We start from the raw sequence: 21,120 nt of genomic DNA on the forward strand, positions 1-21,120 counted from the left end.
TCTCGCCCACTGACTACATGCATGAGGGGGACGCACACATGAGCAGTGCTTCGTCGTGTCAGTCCACAAGGCAAAGAATGTGATGTAGAGGCCAACGGTGGGTTGACACATTGCCGCCTCCACCAACACCATTGCACCGATCGCTGCGACTTTTCTCCACCCGCAACATGGGGAGGCCACCACCAACACCCTTTTCATGGCATCGTCATCTTCTGATCCTTCGGGACCATCAAATCCAAGTCAAGAACAGTACCCAGCGTGTCGACCACTCCCACACCCTGGCTCATGCCGACACCATCAGCAACCACAAGAAAACAAAGGAAGAGCTGCAGTTGTACATTGCTTAGTCCCCGTAGAGTAAAGCGAAAACATCAATAAACGTGGCCAGCTGAAGTCCATATGAAGCAAGAGACAAGCATTTCCAAGGTTGCACGAAGCCAGCCCAGCAAAGGCAAAGGTTGTATTAGGTTGAGAGGATAAGAACTGCTCAAGGAGGCAGTGCTCGAAGTGGCAGAAAGGCGGAATGCCATGGAAAGTGTGTGGAGATATTAGGCTAAGAGGATAAGAATTGCTCGAAGTGGCAGAGCAGGGAAAGACAACAGCAAATAATGGTGGCTCGAGATAATAGATTTTAGAGGATAACAAGTGCAAAGAATGACGATGCAGGGAAGGAATTCAAAGGACGGTGAACAGAAATAATATGTGAAGAGGATAAGAACTGCTGAGAGAGGGAAAAGGGTACAGCCAACCTTCCCAGCTTTCCAGTCTCCTTTCTTGCGTTCGGTGCTGCCTTGTCTCGGTTCATTGCATGGAATCTACGTGCAGACTATTCTGCGCAATACACATGCCATGCGACGCCTCACGTAAGCTTTCCTACGTAATGTGACGCTGCTTCTTCATCCTCCATGCATGAGCTCCAACGAATCTCACCATCATCAAAGTCACAGTCACCATAATTAATGAAGGAATGGGATGCGAATCATCAAACACACACACACACACACACACACACAGGCTGCATGCAGCAGCGAGCATGGTTGTGGAGGCAGGAGGTGGCGACAAGTGGGGAGGGAGGTCCATTCCCAGCCATGGCGACAAGTGTTAAAAGCCTCCATGGTGCTCCCCATGTGCCCATCTCGAGTGCCCGTCGACTCCAAGTCTCCCCCCTCCACCTTTTTCTCCGCCCCCATTGCATCTTTTAACTTATCTGCCAACCTGCTCCTTGTTCTTGGAGTTGGAACACCAGCTAGCTTCGGCTGTGTCTGTGATGGGGGTGGCCGAGCAAGCAGTCTTCGAGTTGTCATCTTAATCAATCACTTCTTTGTCATGTGATGGTGTTTAAAGAAACACTTTAGGACATGTTTGGGTACTTTGCCACCTACTTAATCTCCATCAAGATGAGCTGATCAACACGGCGCTATATGTTTCTTGGCATCATCATCACAATTACATTAACCAGTGCACTTGACTCCACTTTCTCAAGCACTCTACTCACTTCAGCATCCTGCCTTCATCTAACCATTTCAACTTTCAGCTGCAATATTATCGTATCAGTCAAAACCATTAATATAGTATGAGTTTTACCAATTTAATTCACCAAGTAGACTGTCTTTGGCTACAAAGTATCAACTCCGTTTATAATACAAGGAAATCTAATAATCTGCCTATCTTAGGATAAGCATCTATCCATGTACTGCATCTGCATTTGACTGATTGATCCCAAACTTAAATCTCTAGTAGCTAAAGTTTGGATTGACTATTTAACCTCTATTTTTTTTTTCTCATATTTGACATTATAATGTTAAGGAATTCCATTTTATTTGCATGTTGATCATAAAAATTGCCAAAATTAATTTCAAACTTCAAAATAATTGGATGATTAACATGTTGAGGCACATATAAGATATCTCCGTTCAATATCTATGGACTCAAAAATTGAAGCTTACCTGACTTTAAAGGTGGTGTTGCCTTAATGTCGTTTATCATGAGGTAGTTGTAGCTTGGTTGGATCTCGAAGGTTCAAGCTTATCCAGAAAATTCATAGGAGGTCATGAGAGGACAGTGGAGTGGGGAGCGGATCCGATTAGCAAGATCCCAAGGTGTGCAGAAAACCTATAGCAAAATCTCGCCAAAGGTAGATTTGGTGTCGTCCCAAGGTGTTTCTTAACCTCGTCGAGGTCTCTGCACAAGCAATCATTGTCGATGGATGTTTCTGACCAGACTCACCTGATGATAAAATTAGTTGGAAGTGAAAATAATAGAGATGTTTACCCCTTTAAGCTTTGGGACTGGCTTTTATACCTAGGCAATCGATGAAGTGCGGTTGACGGTTCGTCAAGGGGCCCCTTATGTAGTGTAAAGGCTCATTTATGTAGAGCACGCTTATCTGAGGGAAGCGTAAGGGAAGGACAGTTGAGAGAGCACCGTTTATTAGGACTGGAGCTTGTTTGGGATAAGTAATGAATTATCTCTTATGCCAGACATCTATAGATAAGGAAATGGATTAATGCCCTATGCCGAGCATCCAGAGGTAGCCTAGTTATTCGAGACATATGTGTATGTCTTTTTGAAATCATGATTGACGATGGGAGATAAGTTGCTTACAATAGATGACTCATTCAAAAAAAAAAAAACTACACGAATAAGTCTCGTTGTAAAAGATTAATGCACACTGCAACTGGTGTGTGTTGCATGAGTTCTTCACGCATGTCATCGCCCGGGTGAAAAGTGAATAATTTAATATTTACCTAATTATTTTCCCTATCAAAACGATTAAGAAAACATATAGGGAAAAGAAAAATTCCATGCTCGACACCTCATATAGGAAAACAATATAATGATAATATTATTAAAAATATTAGAACAGTAAAATTTCTGAAATTGCCCTTGTCGCATGATTTCTATGCACGACACGTTCGGAGCAGCTGCGCATCCGACACGTGAATCCGGGCCATATGGAGGGGTAATTTCGTCAACATGAGAGAGGGGCCCGCCTGGTGTTCTAGAAATGGCATTTATGTAGATTCTATCATGGTTTAGGGGCATTCGAGTTCGCCGTCTCTTACAAAAAGCCTCGAGACAGTAGCCATGGCGTCGAACAGTTCCCCCTTCCTTCTCCTCACGTAGAGTGTCGAGGAAGACTGCCGTTGCTGTTCTTGAAGTCAACACCGAAGGGCAGTGGAAGAGAGCATTATAGGAGATGGTGAACAATGAGATGATCTCCGAGGTTGGGATGAGCCACGAGGAGGAGAAGATGCGCGTATCCTTTCTCCTCGCCTCCGAACTCCACCCTCAGATGCCTCAGGGTTAGTCCATTCATTCGTTCATCCGTTCATTCCTCGCACTCTTCCCGTGACTTCCTATCTAATGCTTGTGTTACCGATGGTAGGAGAGACGAGGGTGCGTCGGAGGAGGAAGAGGACGAAGGGCGAGGGGGCGGAAGGCGACGCGAAGAAGAGGCGGCTGAGCGACGAGCAGGTGAGGTTCTTGGAGACGAGCTTCGGGGAGGAGAAGAAGCTGGAGTTCGAGAGGAAGGTTCACCTGGCCGCCGAGCTCGGCCTCGACCCCAAGCAGGTCGCCGTTTGGTTCCAGAACCGCCGGGCGCGGCACAAGAGCAAGCAGGTGGAGGAGGCCTATCTCAAGCTCAAGTCCATCCACGACGCCACCGTCGTCGAGAAGTGCCACCTGGAGACCGAGGTACATGATCTCGAATTCCCAGCCACCTTCCAATGCTGGATCGCACCGGCTGAACCGAATGATGGCAGGTGCTGAAGCTGAAAGATAAGCTTCTCGAAGCCGAAGAAGAGATCAGGAAGCTTTCCCTTGTGGCAAATGGAGGTGTCGTCGGCGGCAACGGTGGCAGCGGCGAGGTCATTGGCAGTCCCAGCTCATCAACTTTGACTTACCAGCCAGTAGTTGCAGACTTCGGAGCGGCCGAGAAGGAAGCTGAGCTGATGTACATACAGGAGTACGAATTCAACAACTCCATGATGGAGTGGGCATATTTCTATGGTATGTAAACTGCCTTATGTGATTAATCCATGTAAATTACTAGTCTTCCCCAAAGCCCATTCTCTCACTAACAGTCACAGAAATGTCCAGTTTTGGGGTCTACTTTTGTTGTATGATATAGCTAGCAGATGTTGCCCTGTAATTGTTTCTCTTCTTTCCCTTCTTCTTCTTCTTCTTCTTCTTGTTTACTGTTGTAGAAGGTGGTGATCAGTGTTAAGCAACAAAGCTGTACATTCACTCTTAGTTTACTGCCACTTCATTGCTTACCGCAGTCACGAACAGAAGTCGGCCATGTAAACTAGAAAATGGAGCTTTCTGCAACCACTGCCTGTTCCTGAGTTGATGCTGTCATGGCCTTTCTGTACTGAAAAGAATGGAAGAGACAAAGGGAAAGATGGAAGGTTTTGCAGTGGGCGTTGCTGCCTTCCAACAGAGAAACAGCCAGTCACGTTGAGGGGAATGCCATGTGTTGCGGCCGGGCTTTTTGATCTTTGTCTCACGCTCGCTCTTCTGATCTCTGCCTTTACTCGACGCCACAGGCTATCCGAGTTGCCGGAGAAGGCGAGTGCACATGAGCTGCCTTCGTGTGGGGGACAGCGTTTTAACTCATGCTCTTTCTTCTTCTGCCAGCCAACGAGTGCTTCGGAACTCAACCTTATCCATCTTTTCCATAATCTGGGCGACAAAGAGATCAAGTCAGTCGCCCATCTGTGCCTTCCTCCATGTGATGATGCTTCCTTTACCCGGAAATGGCGACGCATGAGACTCTGCTGCTGCTGCAGCATTATGTGCAGAAATGTGCTTGTAGATTGTGGAATGCCATTCAGGTCTCAACTCCCATCTCATTCACTCATGCCAGAGAAGTGCTCATTTACGGGCTCTTAAAGAAGATATAGTTCGATTAATGGCGATGGCATGCCCTGTGAACCTAAGCAGGTTACAGGGTTCTACTGCCTTTGGTATGACAATCCACTGAAAGATTCTGCCGATCTAATGACTGGCACAGAGCTTCCTGAATCCAAGAATTTGCTCATCCACATCTCAAGCAACACACGAATGCTTAAGCTCAAACAGCATTTGTATCTCAAAGCCAAATTAATCCAGAACACCAAGTAGCTTATGAGGAAAAGAGCTGTACAGATACAACACGAGAAGGTTTGGAATTTTGGGGAACAGCAGCTGATGACAAAAACTTGGTACTGCTGTGACAAAATACATGCATTTCAAAATGTTCAAACACAACACAGGAGGAGTTACACAAAGGTCATTTGCTCAACCTGAGGAGAGTCGGCTTTTACGGTTGAAACAACACCGATAACAGAGCAAACACTATATTTTAGGGGTTCTCCGCCTTTTATGTTCAGCTCCTATCATCATGAAAACCTTCCGAGCAGAGAGAAGAATTTCTGAAACATCTATTGATCTTTTCTTTGGATGTAGTCACAATTTTGATCATCATGATCCTTGAAAGGAAGGGCGGTGGACCTCCTGAACTGCCATGGTGGAAAAACACCCTTTTAAAGAAGGCAAGAAAACCGAAGGTGTGGACAAGTGTCTTGGACGCATGGAAATTGAAGATAAGCAACTGAAAGCAGTTCTAAGTCTCCTTTTCTCGCCGTCCTTGGTTGGTGAATCGGGGTCTTCGGGAGCTGCTGCTATCTTGGAAGCCTCAGGAAGAAGGCAATTGCAGAAGGAGCCTGCACAATATGCACTCAACCTAATGGTGACTTGTTCTGAGTAACTGCTAAGATAGAACTAAGAATAAGCTGACACCACATCAGTGAATTATGATTACTCAGAGTGATGATGTTACAAAGTAAAGAATAAGAGAATATAACACAAGATAGAAATTACATTGAAAGACTGATCATGGTAGACTGCCCATAGAATCCGGATCTAAGTTATGGGTTCAAACACTTTAAATAAATGTCGAACTTTTAGATGGTAAGATGTTAAGGGTACATATAATAGAAAATCCTTTGAACTTTGTAGGCACTCTCGAAACAGTATATTGAAGTATTAAACTTAGGGAGCATAAGCCCTCTTTGCCCTGATGAAACCTTCAGCACCTCGTTTGCTGAGATATCTGTTCACCTTATTTCTATGCCCTGAGATATCTGCGGAGGAACAGGTAAAGATTATGTATGTGAAATATGTCAGAGAAATTGGCTAAAAATTTTGGTAAGAGTCTCTCATTAGCTGTAATTATGTTCAAGGAACGAAAATCCGCTCTGGCTACTTAATCAAGAGAGTATGTCTTTAAATATATCAAAATTTATGGAACTCTTCCCATGAACAGGTGCCATGAAATAGTGGCTAAAAATCTAAAAGGATTTCACTAAAGAGAAGCCACAGGGATCAATATCAGCTCTGCTGCGGTAATCTCCAACAAATTACTCGAGTAGACCAGTTCCATCAAAATTCCTGCAAGGAAGACTCCAATGGGTAACCGTTTCGTGTTTCACTTGGCATGTTGGTTGTGGCTCTGTCAAGTGTTCAAAAGAGGTGGACTCTTTCTTCTAAATTACAGAGAAAAATTTGAGTCATAAACTTATCAGAGAAAACCCAATTTCTTCCAATCCATTTCCCTAATTGCTGCAAGAATTTTTGCTGCATATATGGTTGATCACGCAAATTAGTAATTGAATACCGATACACCGAAGATGCAGAAAAAATATGCTTGAGCGGTAGAGAAATATGGTGAAGTCGTCCATGACATATCGCAAACCATTTTACATTTTATAATTACACAAAGTACAGATAAAAGTGTGAAATCAAGAAGATACATACCTATCCTCGCAAGACGATTCACCCATTTTGGAATTGAATTGCCGGTCAACTTATAAATGATGTCCTCACAGAAATGGTTGCAGTTCTTCACGATCAAATGGTAACTATCTCCATTGTAGTTTACAGACTGTACCTCCACAAACTCTCTAACTTGTCGTGGATCTAAACAAGTTGTACCCATCAATATCGATTTCCTAAACTTGAATCCCGGACATTGATGAGGCTCAACTTCAAAGACCCCGCTTGTTGGGTAGTCATGCGCTCCAAATGCATATTCAACACCGTGTACTACAAGCACATTAACAGATAAATTAACAAGTGTAACTAATTAAATATCAGTTGACAGAGAATATTATTGGTAGTTGTTTCATGAGACTTAATGGTCAAGAGTAACTTCTGTTGAATCAGAAGGAACAACCAAAAAGGAAATCACAGAATTTAGTGGGAAATCATTTATGTTATAACTAAACAAACAAGGAGCGGATAACAGCACCTTCGATCCCTGTGTGAAATACCCCAAGGCCTACCCAGTACATGTAACCATTCATCAGTGTCAAATCATATACGTTCAGATAAACTGGTGCGCTACCTGGAGAGTGGCTAGCCGAACGAACCTTGGGGAAGATACAGAAAGGGATGGAAGGTTTCCCACGCAAACAAAGAGACATGAGAGACTTCCATTCCTTTGAAGTCAACTTCATCTTCCTTCAAGTTTGAAAAGAAAAGAATCAGTCAGCAAACCTTCTCAGCACATAATAGAAACAAATACGAGCAAAGAAACTCTAGAAACATACAACATGCAGTGGTGAATGGAGAACATATCACATCACATCAGATCCTTTATTTTGAAAAAGAAAAATCACTGATGACTGCAAAATATCCGAATCAAACTAGTTCTTTTATCTTTGAATAAACTAAATCAGATACTTGGCATAACATGTAAAAGGCAACAACAAGCATGGCATGGGCCTAACGCAAGATCCAAGGAGAAACCCTTATGAGCAACCCAAGAATCAATACAAGACTGCATCTTCCTCTTAGAACAGACTCGTGCAATCCAAAGTGTCTGTGGCAAAACCACTAAACAAACAAACTGGCATTAAAAATACTAAACAGTAGTGTGAATCTAACATTTCATGAGATTGTAGCAACATATTAAACTCTCCAGCAACTGGAAACAAAAAGATCTATTGTTGGAACAGAGATTAACAGAAACGCCGCTTGTATGCAACATTTGAGAGTACCACTCGAGAAAATCCATACATGGCCGGTGGATGAGAGGAAGTCATCAAGATAGATTGATAAATAATTGTGGATCTACCTCCCTGATCTTTCTTCTTCATTCTCTTTTGTCGAAAAGGTGCAATCTCGAGGCGGTGAAAGAAGCATCAAGATGGAAATATTACCACAAGATGTCTGGAAATCTTCGAACAGACTCAGATACAGCCAACAAACCGGCAGTCAACGCACATTTCTGAGAAGAGGAGACTGATGAAGAGCCAAATCTTAAAATAAAACTCGAAACACATTCATCCGTTCAAGAAAAGCAGTCTCGGTCACAGATTCATTTCGGGAGGGAGGAAGCGGAAGAGGACAAACAAGTCCTCCCTGCGCTTCACCTGATAAAGAAGTACCACATTGCTGTGAGGTCCAGAGAATCCTATGTAAATAAGATTCAGCTTCATGCTTGTACTGATTTATTCCCCCCAAACCCCCCAAAACGAAAAAAATCAAACTTTTAAGCATACGGCTGTCCGAGAACCACTTTTTACTTAGAGAGACGATTACCTTCAGCAGAGAGAGAGAGAGAGAGAGAGAGAGAGAACTTACCCTCCTCTCCAAGGAGACCCGACTCAGCAACGGAGGAGGCCACCGCCGGCTACATGGAGAACGGCCATTTCGATGGGCAAAGAGGACACCACCAACTGGTCCAACTCTCTCCTCAAAAACCAACCAAAAAAACACGGACGGACAAAGAAAGAATCCACAAAGAGAAGCAAAGAACGGACAATGCACTGGAATGGGAGATATCAGACGCTAGAGAGATGGAAAGGGAGAGATAGAGAAATCTCACAGGATTTGGAGCTGACACAGCTTTCTCCACAGCGAGTCCCTCTCTGCCACTATTCTCTTTAATTAATTAATTAATTAAAAAGGAGTAAAACAAATCATTATTGCTTGTCCTGAATTTAATAATAATAATAATAATAGTAATGCTTTTTTATTGGTGAATTTAATAATGAGAAATGCCAGCGGAAAGAGACCTCCTTTTCTGATTCCAAGTGGGATTAAATTAATATTTATTGGTTCTAAGTCATCCGCAGTTGCCAATGTGCGGTGTTCGTGCATACATCCCATTTAATTTATCTTAATATTATTATCCGAATAATTTGAATCATGATTTACATTTTAATTTTCTTTATTCACATAGTTAAACCCTCTTTTCTATATCTTTTTCATATAAATTAAACTGTTGGATAATAAGTTCTTTTCTGTCCATTTAATCTGACATGAAGCGCACGGCAACAGCGACTACCACAACATCAACTTCCTTTAAAGGTTTCCAACCATCCTTACCGGTCAAACGTACTGCGGAGTTGAACGCCACAAACTCTGAGATAGCAATAAACTCTCCACAGTTAAGACTTACTAAGACAATAAATATAAAATCAACATTTACTTGAGAGTAGAAACAATGACACATAGGAATGCCTTTTTGTAACATGAAATAATGAAGAGAAATCAAAATGCGGTAGCAAATATCATAAGCCTGCGTACAACCATCAATACATTCGTATGCACAGAGGATATCAAGGAAAACATGTAACATAAACAAGCGTGACACCGGATCCATTCTCTGCACTATGAAAATAAGAGCTTTGAGAAGCATATATAAAAAATTTCACTTCAGGGTCAACGAAACTTAGTCCAGGCTTGATAATTAATCATATGCATGTTCATTGTGTTGAAATGTTTAACTACCAATCTCTCTTATATCAGGATTCCAACTTCTTGACAAAATCAATCGCATCAAAATAGTCAACAATGTAATCACCAAAGATTTCAAAAATCTCAACACCAGTAGGCTCTGAATGGTACTCATGTCATGCCTGCGTAAATTTACTTGCCTGCTTGTGGCCCAGCATTTTCCTGTTCAATACCAGTAGGGAGGGAAAAAACTTAGCCTGATTGGTGTTCATTAAACAGAGCATTTGTCTGGATAAAATAAATGGGGGGCAAAATTAAACCTACCTTGGCTTTAGACTTTTTTGTTTTGGCTTCAGGTTCTGTCTTGAAGCTAAGGAATTCTATGCCACCCATGTAGGGTTGTAAGACTTTTGGAATTTCAACTCCATGTTCGGTCTGATAGTTCTCCAAAATGCAACAAATAGTCCTTTCAGTTGCCGTTAAAGTAGAATTTAACATATGGACATACTGCTTTGCTTGCTCATCATTCTGCCAAAAGACACCAAGCAGAAATAATTTAGTGCCAATTTTCATACATAATAAACCTTAAATCAACAAAATATTGGATGCATGATGAGTTATATTTTGTCTTTTCATGAATAAAAAAAAAAGACTTTTCAAACACATTAGATAGAGTAAAAAAAGCAGTTATCAGTGTCTTGCCTTCTTTTGCCCATATCCAATCCCTAGCCTCCTGGATTGGTAGTCCGTGCAATTTGAACAAGAAACCAACTCCCTATATGTCTTTGATGCAGGAAACCACCCTTCCAAATCATACTTCTTAGCTGCTGCATCATTCAAGGCACCGGAAACTATGGCAACAACTTGATAGGGAATGTTCAGCTGAAAGAAAGTAATCCAAAAAAGTTTTCACATGCCTAACAGGAATACATAAAAAAAGAGAAGTTTCACAAAAATAGACCTCCTTATAGAAATCCTCTGAATTCTTCAGCATTTCTTCGTGCATCTCCCACGAGTCGCTACCATTCGGACTAGTGATGCAGAACTGCTCTACTTTTTCAAATTGGTGGACCCTGAAAATACCCAATGTGTCTCGACCATGTGAACCAGCTTCCTTCCGGAAGCAGGTTGAATACCCAGCATATCTAATACACAACAAAAATAATATCATTAATCAAATGAAATTTTATAGTCTGTGCAGACGAGTTGCAAAATTTTATAGTATGGTACCGCAAAACTCATCATACCGTACGGGAAGATCTTGAGGATAAATTCGATCATTTAGATGGTATGCACACAATGGTTGTTCAGCAGTGGCAATCAGATATTTGTCATCTCCTTCACCCGTAACCTGGCAAAATTAAATTAACACCATGATGTCATCATCTCATGTCAATCATATACTGGCAGCGAGAAAAAGCATGAAAAATAAAGCATGTCAATCTTTGTGGTTTTAGATATTTGCAGTGCTTGCCATTAGAATCATATAATGTGGTTAAATTAAAAAAAAATCAATCCAATGACAAAAAAAAAATCAACTTTAAATGGACATTACAATATATTTTAAACTCCGGGAAAACATATATCCAACTGGAACCAAATTATTTAAAAATATACCATCCCAAGCCTCTTCCGTATTTATGAAAGAAACAACTGCAAATTGATCGATATCAATGATAAGCTGCCAATGTTATTGTGGTTGTATTTTATGATCTCTTCCAGTATGCATTATTTCTGCTGATATCCCAACATGTTCATAATTTCAATATAAATCAAATATTTCAAATGTAAATATAGTCCCCCCTATGACCACAGTTCAACATCACCATCTACACGGTCACCTCTACACCATCCCATTCCTCTGACGCCACAGGTCCATCATCACAGCAACATCTCTCCACAAAAATCCAACTACCGCAACTGCTACCTTCACCCACCACCACCATCTGCTACGACCATTGCCATGGCCTCCACTCCACCACTGTAGCAATCTAGTTATGACTACAACCACAACTGCCACCTCCTTCAAAACCATCCAGTCATCAAAACCACTACCAAGTATCATCTCCACAACAATTTGATAGCATCAAAAAATTCAAATATTAACCAACTATTATCAATTAACATACACGCGAATGCAAAGTCACTAATTTCAGGAACAACTGCAAAAGTGTATGTTATCAATTAACATACACCTAGGCTTGGTAGAAAGTGATCTTCTATGATATTAATACCTTGTATGGAGTAGGTATTTTTATATGCTACTCTGAGCAAGATACTGCCGCATTGATATAGGGTCCATTTTCAGATTTAAGCCTGTTTCCAAATCCTATGGAATATGTGCAGATAGATGGCTTAAACATTGCTATTTCTAAATGTTACTTCATCATAGGGTTGGGGATACAAAAAAGTTGAGCAATCCACTCAAAAATAACTAGGACCCAATAGAGAGAGAGAGAAAAGAAGAGAGAGAGAGAGAGAGAGATGAAATTAGAACGGCATTTGATAGAGACAAAATAAAAGAACAAGCACATCAACATGTATCATCACTTATTTATATGGTAAGTAATAAGTTGTAGCACTCAAAAACTACTGGTAAGATTTAGAATGTTAAATGGGAATCCTGAGAGTCTAACTTAATCACATAGGACATTCAATCAACCTTAGTACTCACCAACTCCAAATGGCAAAATAATCATAATCAAAGTTATCAAAGGCTCTAGGCACGTAGAGGTTCTAAGGTCACTCAGAGCCTAGGTGTTAGGATTGTGGCAAGGCAACACCACGCTTAAGCAAACTGCACTTAACGTTTTAATTAATGTAAAAAATGATGTTAAAATTTTATGAAAACAGGAATCATAGTATAGATTCCTTCTCATATAATTTTAACTAATCAGCTCAGATGGTAGATTTATATCCTGCATAAGTAGGAAAATGCAATTCAATGACAAATGCAAAAAAAAGAACAACAACGGTGGCAGATGCAATCTTGCAGCAAAAACAAAGTAAAAGCAACAATGCCTATTTGACACAACAAAAAATAAGAAGAAAAGAAGCAAAATCAAAATTGCAACATCAACATCGGTGCAGAGCAAACAAAGCAAGACAGAAAAGGAAAGGAAGAGGATGTGTATAGGAGTAACCAAAACAAACAATGTAGCAGCAGTCTAGAAAATATAACAAAAAATGAGACCATAAATGAAAGAAGGATAATAAATAAAGCGGAGTGTAAGCAGAAGGAGAAGAGCACACTGAATTATCTTTCCAATATAAAACATTTTTCTAGACAAAATATTTTTAGCCATTTGTTGCCTTCTAATGGTCTTTTGTGCCTTCCTCCTATTCCCGATGACAAGAAGATCCTAATAAAATAAAGAACAAAGCAATCTATGTGATGTTCTGATCTTCATCAAGATATAACTCCGGACATGGTATAAAAAAATGCTAAATGAAGCTATAACTCATGTGCAACTTGCTTATTTAATGAGGCGCATCTTATTCGAGATGTTAAGATACTTGCCTTGTAAAGTTCTTCATCAAATTGAGCCAATTGAGCACATTTTGCCATTATATCTTTCCGCATGAAAAAAGGAGTCTGCATTGGTTGGTAATTTCTGCTTCTCAAAAATGCCAAACCATAGTTAATCAACGCCAAATTCAACAAGACGCCCGCTCCCTTCAGATAGAAACCTCTTCCACCAGCAACATCAGCACCTATCAAAAGCAAGAAAATTGCATGTCACATTAATGGATGACAATCCTTTTTTTGATTAGAGGGCAGTCGCAGTCATGACGCTATGATTACAAGTCATGTTACCAGATGATAATGTTGTTGATCAGAAGCTTGTCATCGCATTATGATATTTGTCTCCATATTCCAAAATACAAATGGTTTGTAAGAACATAAATTACGTGCCATCGAGTGGATAGGATATTATACATATATGAATATACCGAGAGGTGTCTAATAAGGGAGACAAATAAATGTGCAAGCGTACGTGCCATAACAATATGAAGCTGGAAACACATGATATTCAACCTTCTCAAAGGAAATGGCTCAAGAACAAAAAAGGGAAATGGTTTAGATTTACTAGCCAGACCTACAAAATGCATCTAATATTCATGTCTACGACTGTAGTAGTGTAAAAGAATACCCTTGTCCAAATCTACAATGTCAAGGAGCTTGACCAGGTCCACATGAATTTTCAACTTCCCTTCCGTCCGTTTCTCCCCCCAAGTCCGAATTACTGCATTCTCTGCCTGCAAAAAGGATCAATAGTTAACACAAATTTCCCATCGAACATACAACAGCACCCAAAGCATTATCTCCACACCTCATCATTGCTAACTGGAACAGAGTCATGAATGAGGTTGCCGATAGTCTCGAGTTTTGAATCCAGTGTAGCCTTCGCCTCCTGGACCTCCAACTCCTTCGCCGCTATCAGCTTTTTGGTCTCCTCCGTACTACTTATCACCTCCGTCGCATCTTTCCCTGCCTATTTAACAAAAGAAACGAACTTTTCCATCAAATCGATCCAAAGCCACAGGAACAATGGCAGAACACGCAATTCTGTGCCGCAGAACTCACAATTTTGAGATTTTTGACCTCCTTAGTGAGGCGATTGGCGTCCCTCCTCAGCCCATCGAGCTCAAATTGGCCTGAGCGCAAGAAATCAAGAAAAAAAAAAGAACCTACAATCGATCAAGAAACAAGCAGAACTTCGAAGCAGATCCAAAAAAGACGAATCGAGATCAGTACGCTGGCGCCATTCTCTGTCGAGGTGGATGATCTCCTCGACGACCTCGACGCTGGCGAACCGGCGACGCTGAGACTCGCGGACGAGCTCGGGGTCGAAGCCCTTCTCCGCCCGGAAAAGATTGATGTCCAACATAATCGAGTACAACGCCGACGGGGAGAAGGGTGGGAGGAGGGAGGGTTTAGGGGAGCCGTCCAAAGAACAACGAAGCCCTAATTCTTTATCCGGTATTATAGGACGAAATATCGGAGCCGATACGAAATACGATACTCTGCCGATCGTCTTCTAATTACAAAGGCGTGTCGGCGAAGCCGAAATTGCATATATCCCTCCGAAATAACTAATTTTCAGATTAATTAATTATAGTTAGTATCTAAAATATTAATTTTTATCTCAAATTAAATAATATTAATTATAGCTATATATTATGGATTTTTGTTGTTCGACGCCTCTGCGAAACCTTAAGGGTGAAATCGTAAATTTAAAAGTCGAAAGCCCGAATCCTAAAGACCGAAGCCGTAAGTACAAATCTTAAAGCTGAAAAATCTAAATCCCAACGCCGAAGGACCATTAAAGGTAAAATGGTTCGATAACGGGCTATGTCATGTGAAACAAGCCGAACCAGGCCGGGCCGCAAAGGCATCCGTACACGGGTCACTACTGATGGAATCACCCTGGAACTCTTCAGGGACCGATGTGGACTCACAGCTGCGATCTTGCTGGAGCTAAAGAGGCCAACACTTCACCCATGGAAATTTCAAGGCTGACTCGGTCTATAAACAAAATTTTAGGCCAATCAAACCCGGGTCGAGTCAAACCGCTCTTGCGGAAGATACTAGGTTTTGGGTTGGCTATAAATCCATTGATCGAGCTCCGTCTCTGCGGCATCGAAGCCACGATGGAACCCTCGAATAGGTAATTCTTCCGTCCTCGTTACCCTCTCTTCTCTTTTTCGTTTCGAATCCTTCTTAGTCTCATCTTATTGTATTTCTTGGTGTTTAATCTTGTGAGTGATCAGAAGAAATCAAAAGAAGCGAGAACTCTGTTGAATTTTACTTCAATAGAAATGCTTTCGTGGTAATCGTTGCACTGGAGCTCCATGAGCGAAACAATCATATGGTCTAGATATGAAGGGCCGGAAGAAAGAAGGGGTTCCAACTCTGTATTACAAATTTGTGTGTTGATGCTTGAGTTGAATTTGTGTTCGTGTTTGTCGGCACCCAAAATATTCGTGCATGCAAATGAGAAACATGGGAAATTTTTAGGATCATAGAGATTCGTACATAATTGATCATAAGCTTTTTTTTTTCTATTGGCAAAATTAACTTGTAATTTTCCTTGCACTTCTTGGTTTCAAAGACTGTCACTTAGCTATTTTTTATCTGAATTCCTATCTATGATATGTGTGTTCCTCCCGCGAGATGCACAGACTTGTCGTACTACGATGATATAGGGTTCGTGCAAGTACAAATTTCATGCCATTATGTCTCACTGTAAGTATAATGAAAAACCCTGGATGTGTTAGGTTATATATATTAAATCTCTATGTTTATAGTGTCCCGGCTTGCCTGTAATCTAAATTCTAGGTATTTTGTTTATCTGTGAACTAATATTGGTAAAATTTCTATTCTGCTTAGATAAAGAGCATTAATAAAATATGAGTTTTGTGCAGTATTTAGAGGACAAACAGTAAAAAAATGATTATGTAAGAAAAAAAGAAAGGGATTTTAGATGCAATAATAATTACCATGAAACATTGATCGATATTCAATAGTTAAAAAGACTTAAGGAGCTCAAATTAAAGGAATGCATTGATTTTTGTAGTATTGCCAAAATAAAAGTACTAAATGAAGAAAATAGATGATGATTGCACAGTAGAGTTAACGAGTTTGTACATGGATTTATAATCCTAGTAACCAGGTGACCCTTTGTTAACTTCACAGGCTTGCTAACTTCTGAAGAGTACTGGATTTGGTTTCTGGTTAAAGATGAATACCGTTCAATCTAATTTCTCTGCTAATAGAGTGGTCTCTCTGATTGGACCCACTGCAAGAAATGTCAGAACCTCTTCTTTCAGTACTGCAAGGAAGATGAAAGCTACATGTTTACATGTTTCTCCACCATTTGGTCTCCGGCAAGACAAGCTGTACCCAAGATTTGTTTATGATGTCCTGAAGAATGAAGCTTCAGTGCATGCATTTGGCAAAAATGGGGACTCTAAGAGTGAAAATGAGGTTGGTTGCTTTATTATGTTCTTTAGTTGTGCATTTATATTTTAAACTTCCATAAGATAATTGCATCGTCTGTAATCATTGCACGGCATGTGATGTGTCACGTGCTATGCCGTGCAGCGTCGAGCCTTATGCCAAGCACATAATGACTTTTTTATGTGAGCACATTACAGAATACAGAAAATGTACCAATTCATAGCATGGTTTTGTTTTAAGGACACTGCTGGCAGACTTTCATCATGAAAGATTTTTTATCTTTTTGGAAAATTTTCTTAGTTTTCCTATATTCACATTGTTAGGGACATTGTGTGGTGCCTTTTCATTTGCCACCTTGCGAAAATATCCCCCTCCAGTATTTAACTATGAGTTAGTATTACGATACTATTTTTTTCATTTTTTATTCTTCTCCCTTAACTGGACAAGTGCTGAGTAAGCAGAAATTTATGTTGTAACTTAAGAATTATACTGTAGCTTAAATTTAAATTTTCTAGGTAAATATTGGAAACCCATTTGGTTTTTTTAATGTCTTTCAGTTTACCTGACATGTTTCTTTTATGCAGCCTTTTTCATTGGAATCACCAAAGAAAGCTACAGGCAATTTTAGAAGAGAGCTAACTGTGCAGGACTTGTTGAGGGAGTGGATGAAGGGAAGACAATTTGGTGGAAACGGAGGTTATGGGAATTCGTTTGGGGGTGATGGTGATCCTTCGGGTGGTCCAGAGACCGAAGGGTCTGCAGGACAATTTGATGAACTCTTTCAAGTGATCATGGCAACTATTGGTGTAATATTTCTGGTAATCAATTCTAGTCTTCTTCTTCTCTGTACAATACATGTTTTTCATAACTAAGAGGTCTTTTTTTTCATTTTAAGTGTCCAATTGTAGAAAATATTTTCAGTAGTTGCTGAGCTTTGATTATACGAACAACCTCATCTTTTTCTCGTGACTCTCATGACCCCTAACAAAGAAAAAGAACATGTTAAAAATATTTGTGTTTCATTTTTGTACTCTACATTTGTTCTTTGTAGCATGTTGTTTCTGTATTCGTCTGTTTAGTTGCAATAAAATTTGCTTAGCAGTTGGCAAGGCCTAATTAACTTATTATACCTCCCAATTAGTTCAAATGATATTTCTAGGTAAATAAATGGGAGGATCCTCATTATTTTGAGCTAAGAATTTCATAGTCAACTTTGCTATCAGGTAAAAGGTTTGAGTTTCTATCCATTTGGCCTTCTTATTTATGACATATGGTCCAAGACAGACTGTGACATGCATCTCATCTAAATGGAAATTTAAGATCAAGTTCTGCACCCATCATCAAAGCTTCAACTGTATGCCTTAGCTCAAACTCCCAATCCACCTCACGTTCTGTTGCTCGGCTAAAATTGTTGCAAATAAAAGTTGTAATATGAATCATCATATATATTAGTTGTAATACCAGCGGACTTCATCAAACATTGTTTATGCATGTGCGAATAAACACATATAGACAATTAAATTGATCTGTCTGCACCCTGCAGCTCCACCTTTATGTTTGAATTTTTGCATGTTTTTTGTTGTCCTCTAGATTAATAATTTTGTAGGCTTATGCAATACTAAATGTTCACACGAGGTTTATGTATGCATGGTGTTCTTTATTATTTGGTTCAGGAACATATTGAATGATGTTTATTGTTTTGGTACTGCAGTATACACTTATAACCCGTGGCGAGGAACTGATCCGTCTTGCTAGAGACTACATCAAATATCTTTTAGGTGCTAAAGCCAGCACCAGGTTGATCCATTCAATGGAGAAATGGCGTAGGTTTTTTTAGATTGTCACCTGCAAGGGGGTGTTGTGAGAGAAATATCATATACTTGGCTCATGTCAAAGATCATTCCCATGCTAAGGTGGTAGCATAAGCCTGGGTAATTGGCTCACGTAAAACAAGATCATGGACTTTCTCTTCTACTTTTTTGCGAGTCTAATGAGTTTTTCTTTTTCTTTTTTTTGTGCATGTAACAGAATAAAAGCCCCTGCATAGTTTCTCCAATAGCTTGTATTTGTTCCAGATGATTGGAGAAGATCACCTTTGTTGTGGGGATTAGTCATCTCACCTACAAGAGTCGGCTTTTTTAGTGTAATGAGTTTCATTGTTCTCCTTGCACTTGTTTCTCCAATACCATGTATTTGTTCGAAATGTTACAAGCTCAACTTTATGTTGTTGTTCGCATTAGACACCTTAGCATATCTTCGTCCATAATTTCGTGCCTCATCGACTTATATTTGAATTATCCAACATACAATCATGTCTTTTTTCTCAGTTGTTTTTGGTTACTTGTTAGATCAATTTTACTCAAATTTATGTAACTTGTTTGACTTGCAGAAGCTTTTTCTCAGTTGGATCACAGCCAAACTTGTCAGTAAAGCCCTTGATAATACATTCAATTTTTTTGTTGGTGCATCATACATGCTTTTTATAGTACAATGCATGATGTTTTTGATATGTATTTCTTATTGCATTCACTAAGATATAAAATGCTATTTATATTCATTCTTAGTCAAAATTATAGAATATTTTATGATACAATTTGCAATGTATGTGATGATAAAATTTGCAATGTTCATAATTTGTTTACTAAAACAATTAATTTTTTTTTTATTTTTATTTTGTGTGCATCATAAATGTTTCTTTTAGCAAAAGAAACACCTTTTTTTAATATACCATACGTGTCATAAACACAGTCTCCATTGTCTTCTGTTGTATATATTTGTATGAAGACATGGAAATGTACCAAACAATTAAAGGCATTCCTCAAGCGTCTCATTAGCAAAGGAGAAGAAGAAGATCTATTTGACAAGCGAGATAATTGTCTCTTGTTTAGAAAGATATTTACTATATATAGAGTCAACCATCGCTCTTTCTTCCAGTGAGTTGGAGATGCTGCAATGGATGCAATCGTAGAGAGTTCCTAGCCATGTGCCCCGACGCCCGCCGCCGAGAAGAGCGCGGCCCAGATGTCCTCGAAGGCGGCGATGATGGCGGCGTGGTGGTGGCTCGAGTTGAGGGACAGAAAGCAGCGCAACAGCTGCTCCAGCCCTGCGGCATCGAAGATCTTCTTCTCCACCACCATCTCCGCCATCGACTGCCGGAAGTCCTCCCTCGGATCCTCCGACCGCTTCACCACCGCCACTGCCGCCTCCGCCGTCCAGCTCCTCTTCGCCCTCCGCCGCCAGACAAGATTATCGCACGAGTCCACGTCCGTCGACGAGATCAGCGTCTCCTCTTCCTTCTCACTTCCATCACCGTAGCAGCGACCGAAACACTCGCTCAGTCGCTCTTCATTCTCCTCGTCGCTGCTGAACCACCCGCTGTCCTCGTCTGCCGAGGAATTATTGCCCCATCTCCTTCTCGTGGCCTCCCTCCGCCGCCTCCGCCGGAGGCCAGCTCCCCTCCGCCTGTTCGCCTTGCGCAGAAACGCCCCTCCATCATCGGAGTCGATCTTCTGGCGCGGGGACGAGGGGACATCGCCCCCGCCGCCGGTGGTGGCCACCACGTGCCACCTCTCCTCCTCCCTCCAGAGATAACCCGGCGTCTCCCTGGCCAGGGGGAGATCATCAGCTTCGGCACCCTTCCTTGCAGCTGAAGCCAGCGGCGAGCGGAATCGCCAGGGGCGGCAGCACCGAGAGGAGATCAAGGGAGGGTGGCGATGGCGGTGGTGATCGGCCAGCTGCAGCTCGACGTCGAAACCGTCTGAGCCGACGCGAGAGAGACGGTACACGGGGGAGGAGGCAGCAACATCCTTGGAACGGCAGCTCTTGAACCCAGGGAACGCGCGCCATAGCCGGAGACGGAAGCCCTTCCCCATGCTTAGGAGCAAACGACAGGTCTCCCCTCCTCAATCATACGTGCCAGAGAGGAAGAAGAAATTAGCAAGATTTATACAGTGGGACGAAGCCGGCAGCGGTCGTTTCATGCACTTCTCGACTTCGGTCTCTCAGTGGTTTGTCGTGTAGAAGACAGCAAGTTGAAGAAGACAACAAAACCAAGCATAGAAGCCGAGCTGGTTCTCATGCTACGCAACTGTAATACATCAAGCACTGACGTTGCGTCTCCCCATTTAATGATCTCTCTCCCTCTCTCTCTCTCTCTCTCTCTCACAATCATGGTCATGGGTTGGGTTCTCTTTTCTCCCCTCGATTACGTTTTACACGTGTCAAGGCGATTGCCTATACATCAACATGGACCGCGTTTGCCGACGGAATACGTAGCTTGAGCGTGTCAGGAATCGAGGTCGTACCCTCGACAGGTTCCGACGCAGAATCCTGGGCGAGAAAATCGCATGTAAATTAATACATCGAAACGGATCCTGGAGAAGAACCTGATGCAGCGTTCCCGACGGCAACCACCGTATCCTCCAATG

At 41.2% G+C, this 21,120-nt stretch overlaps 5 protein-coding genes across 7 annotated transcripts; 2 read left to right on the top strand and 3 right to left on the bottom strand.

Moving 5' to 3' along the window:
- The first annotated feature begins 3,105 nt into the window (after positions 1 to 3,105).
- On the top strand, positions 3,106 to 5,103 carry LOC135629609 (homeobox-leucine zipper protein HOX12-like). The gene is made up of 4 exons (XM_065137197.1): positions 3,106 to 3,305; positions 3,389 to 3,696; positions 3,765 to 4,011; positions 4,284 to 5,103. Exons 1-4 carry the CDS (start codon positions 3,200 to 3,202, stop codon positions 4,352 to 4,354), a joined length of 732 nt encoding a protein of 243 aa, XP_064993269.1. The 5' UTR covers positions 3,106 to 3,199; the 3' UTR covers positions 4,355 to 5,103.
- Positions 5,104 to 5,106: 3 nt separating this feature from the next.
- LOC103990513 (deSI-like protein At4g17486) lies at positions 5,107 to 8,897 on the bottom strand. Its single transcript, XM_009409686.3, is given in 6 exon segments — positions 5,107 to 5,519; positions 5,521 to 5,708; positions 6,802 to 7,089; positions 7,295 to 7,506; positions 8,123 to 8,420; positions 8,632 to 8,897. Coding segments are annotated over 5 exon segments (849 nt in total). The 5' UTR covers positions 8,191 to 8,420; positions 8,632 to 8,897; the 3' UTR covers positions 5,107 to 5,426.
- Positions 8,898 to 9,666: 769 nt separating this feature from the next.
- Positions 9,667 to 14,730, bottom strand: LOC135629607 (serine--tRNA ligase-like). The gene is made up of 10 exons (XM_065137196.1): positions 14,489 to 14,730; positions 14,318 to 14,388; positions 14,064 to 14,225; positions 13,884 to 13,989; positions 13,250 to 13,443; positions 10,977 to 11,080; positions 10,691 to 10,874; positions 10,432 to 10,611; positions 10,054 to 10,257; positions 9,667 to 9,951 (listed from the first exon to the last, which is right to left on the bottom strand). Exons 1-10 carry the CDS (start codon positions 14,619 to 14,621, stop codon positions 9,922 to 9,924), a joined length of 1,368 nt encoding a protein of 455 aa, XP_064993268.1. The 5' UTR covers positions 14,622 to 14,730; the 3' UTR covers positions 9,667 to 9,921.
- Positions 14,731 to 15,315: 585 nt separating this feature from the next.
- LOC103990495 (uncharacterized) lies at positions 15,316 to 18,932 on the top strand. 3 transcript variants are annotated; one of them, XR_010492826.1, is made up of 5 exons: positions 15,316 to 15,401; positions 16,430 to 16,720; positions 17,278 to 17,511; positions 18,405 to 18,606; positions 18,722 to 18,932. XR_010492826.1 is itself a non-coding variant. In XM_065134973.1 (5 exons), exons 3-5 carry the CDS (start codon positions 16,475 to 16,477, stop codon positions 18,528 to 18,530), a joined length of 606 nt encoding a protein of 201 aa, XP_064991045.1. In that variant the 5' UTR covers positions 15,340 to 15,401; positions 15,505 to 15,979; positions 16,430 to 16,474; the 3' UTR covers positions 18,531 to 18,624. The 3 variants fall into 3 exon arrangements, 2 of the variants coding, with proteins under 2 accessions (XP_009407940.2, XP_064991045.1); XM_065134973.1 differs by lacking the exon at positions 18,722 to 18,932 and adding an exon at positions 15,505 to 15,979 and having other exon boundaries at positions 15,340 to 15,401; positions 18,405 to 18,624; XM_009409665.3 differs by lacking the exon at positions 18,722 to 18,932 and having other exon boundaries at positions 18,405 to 18,624.
- Positions 18,933 to 19,566: 634 nt separating this feature from the next.
- On the bottom strand, positions 19,567 to 20,842 carry LOC103990485 (transcription repressor OFP7). The gene has a single exon (XM_009409652.3). It carries the CDS (start codon positions 20,563 to 20,565, stop codon positions 19,669 to 19,671), a length of 897 nt encoding a protein of 298 aa, XP_009407927.2. The 5' UTR covers positions 20,566 to 20,842; the 3' UTR covers positions 19,567 to 19,668.
- Between the last annotated feature and the right edge of the window lie 278 nt (positions 20,843 to 21,120).

This window comes from Musa acuminata, chromosome BXJ3-1, assembly GCF_036884655.1.
Source record: "Musa acuminata AAA Group cultivar baxijiao chromosome BXJ3-1, Cavendish_Baxijiao_AAA, whole genome shotgun sequence".
Taxonomy (NCBI): Eukaryota; Viridiplantae; Streptophyta; class Magnoliopsida; order Zingiberales; family Musaceae; genus Musa; species Musa acuminata.

Bases quoted from the DNA above. Each gene is read 5' to 3' on its own strand.
- LOC135629607 (XM_065137196.1), bottom strand. From the start codon at position 14,621: ATGTTGGACATCAATCTTTTCCGGGCGGAGAAGGGCTTCGACCCCGAG. The intron at 11,081-13,249 runs GCAAGTATCTTA...TAATTTTGCCAG, and splicing joins TTGATGAAGAACTTTACAAG to GTTACGGGTGAAGGAGATGA. The intron at 9,952-10,053 runs GTAGGTTTAATT...GGTATTGAACAG, and splicing joins CAAAAAAGTCTAAAGCCAAG to GAAAATGCTGGGCCACAAGC.
- LOC103990485 (XM_009409652.3), bottom strand. From the start codon at position 20,565: ATGGGGAAGGGCTTCCGTCTCCGGCTATGGCGCGCGTTCCCTGGGTTC.
- LOC103990495 (XM_009409665.3), top strand. From the start codon at position 16,475: ATGAATACCGTTCAATCTAATTTCTCTGCTAATAGAGTGGTCTCTCTG. The intron at 16,721-17,277 runs GTTGGTTGCTTT...TCTTTTATGCAG, and splicing joins ACTCTAAGAGTGAAAATGAG to CCTTTTTCATTGGAATCACC. The intron at 17,512-18,404 runs GTAATCAATTCT...TTGGTACTGCAG, and splicing joins CTATTGGTGTAATATTTCTG to TATACACTTATAACCCGTGG.
- LOC135629609 (XM_065137197.1), top strand. From the start codon at position 3,200: ATGGTGAACAATGAGATGATCTCCGAGGTTGGGATGAGCCACGAGGAG. The intron at 3,306-3,388 runs GTTAGTCCATTC...TACCGATGGTAG, and splicing joins CCACCCTCAGATGCCTCAGG to GAGAGACGAGGGTGCGTCGG. The intron at 4,012-4,283 runs GTATGTAAACTG...TGCTTACCGCAG, and splicing joins GGAGTGGGCATATTTCTATG to TCACGAACAGAAGTCGGCCA.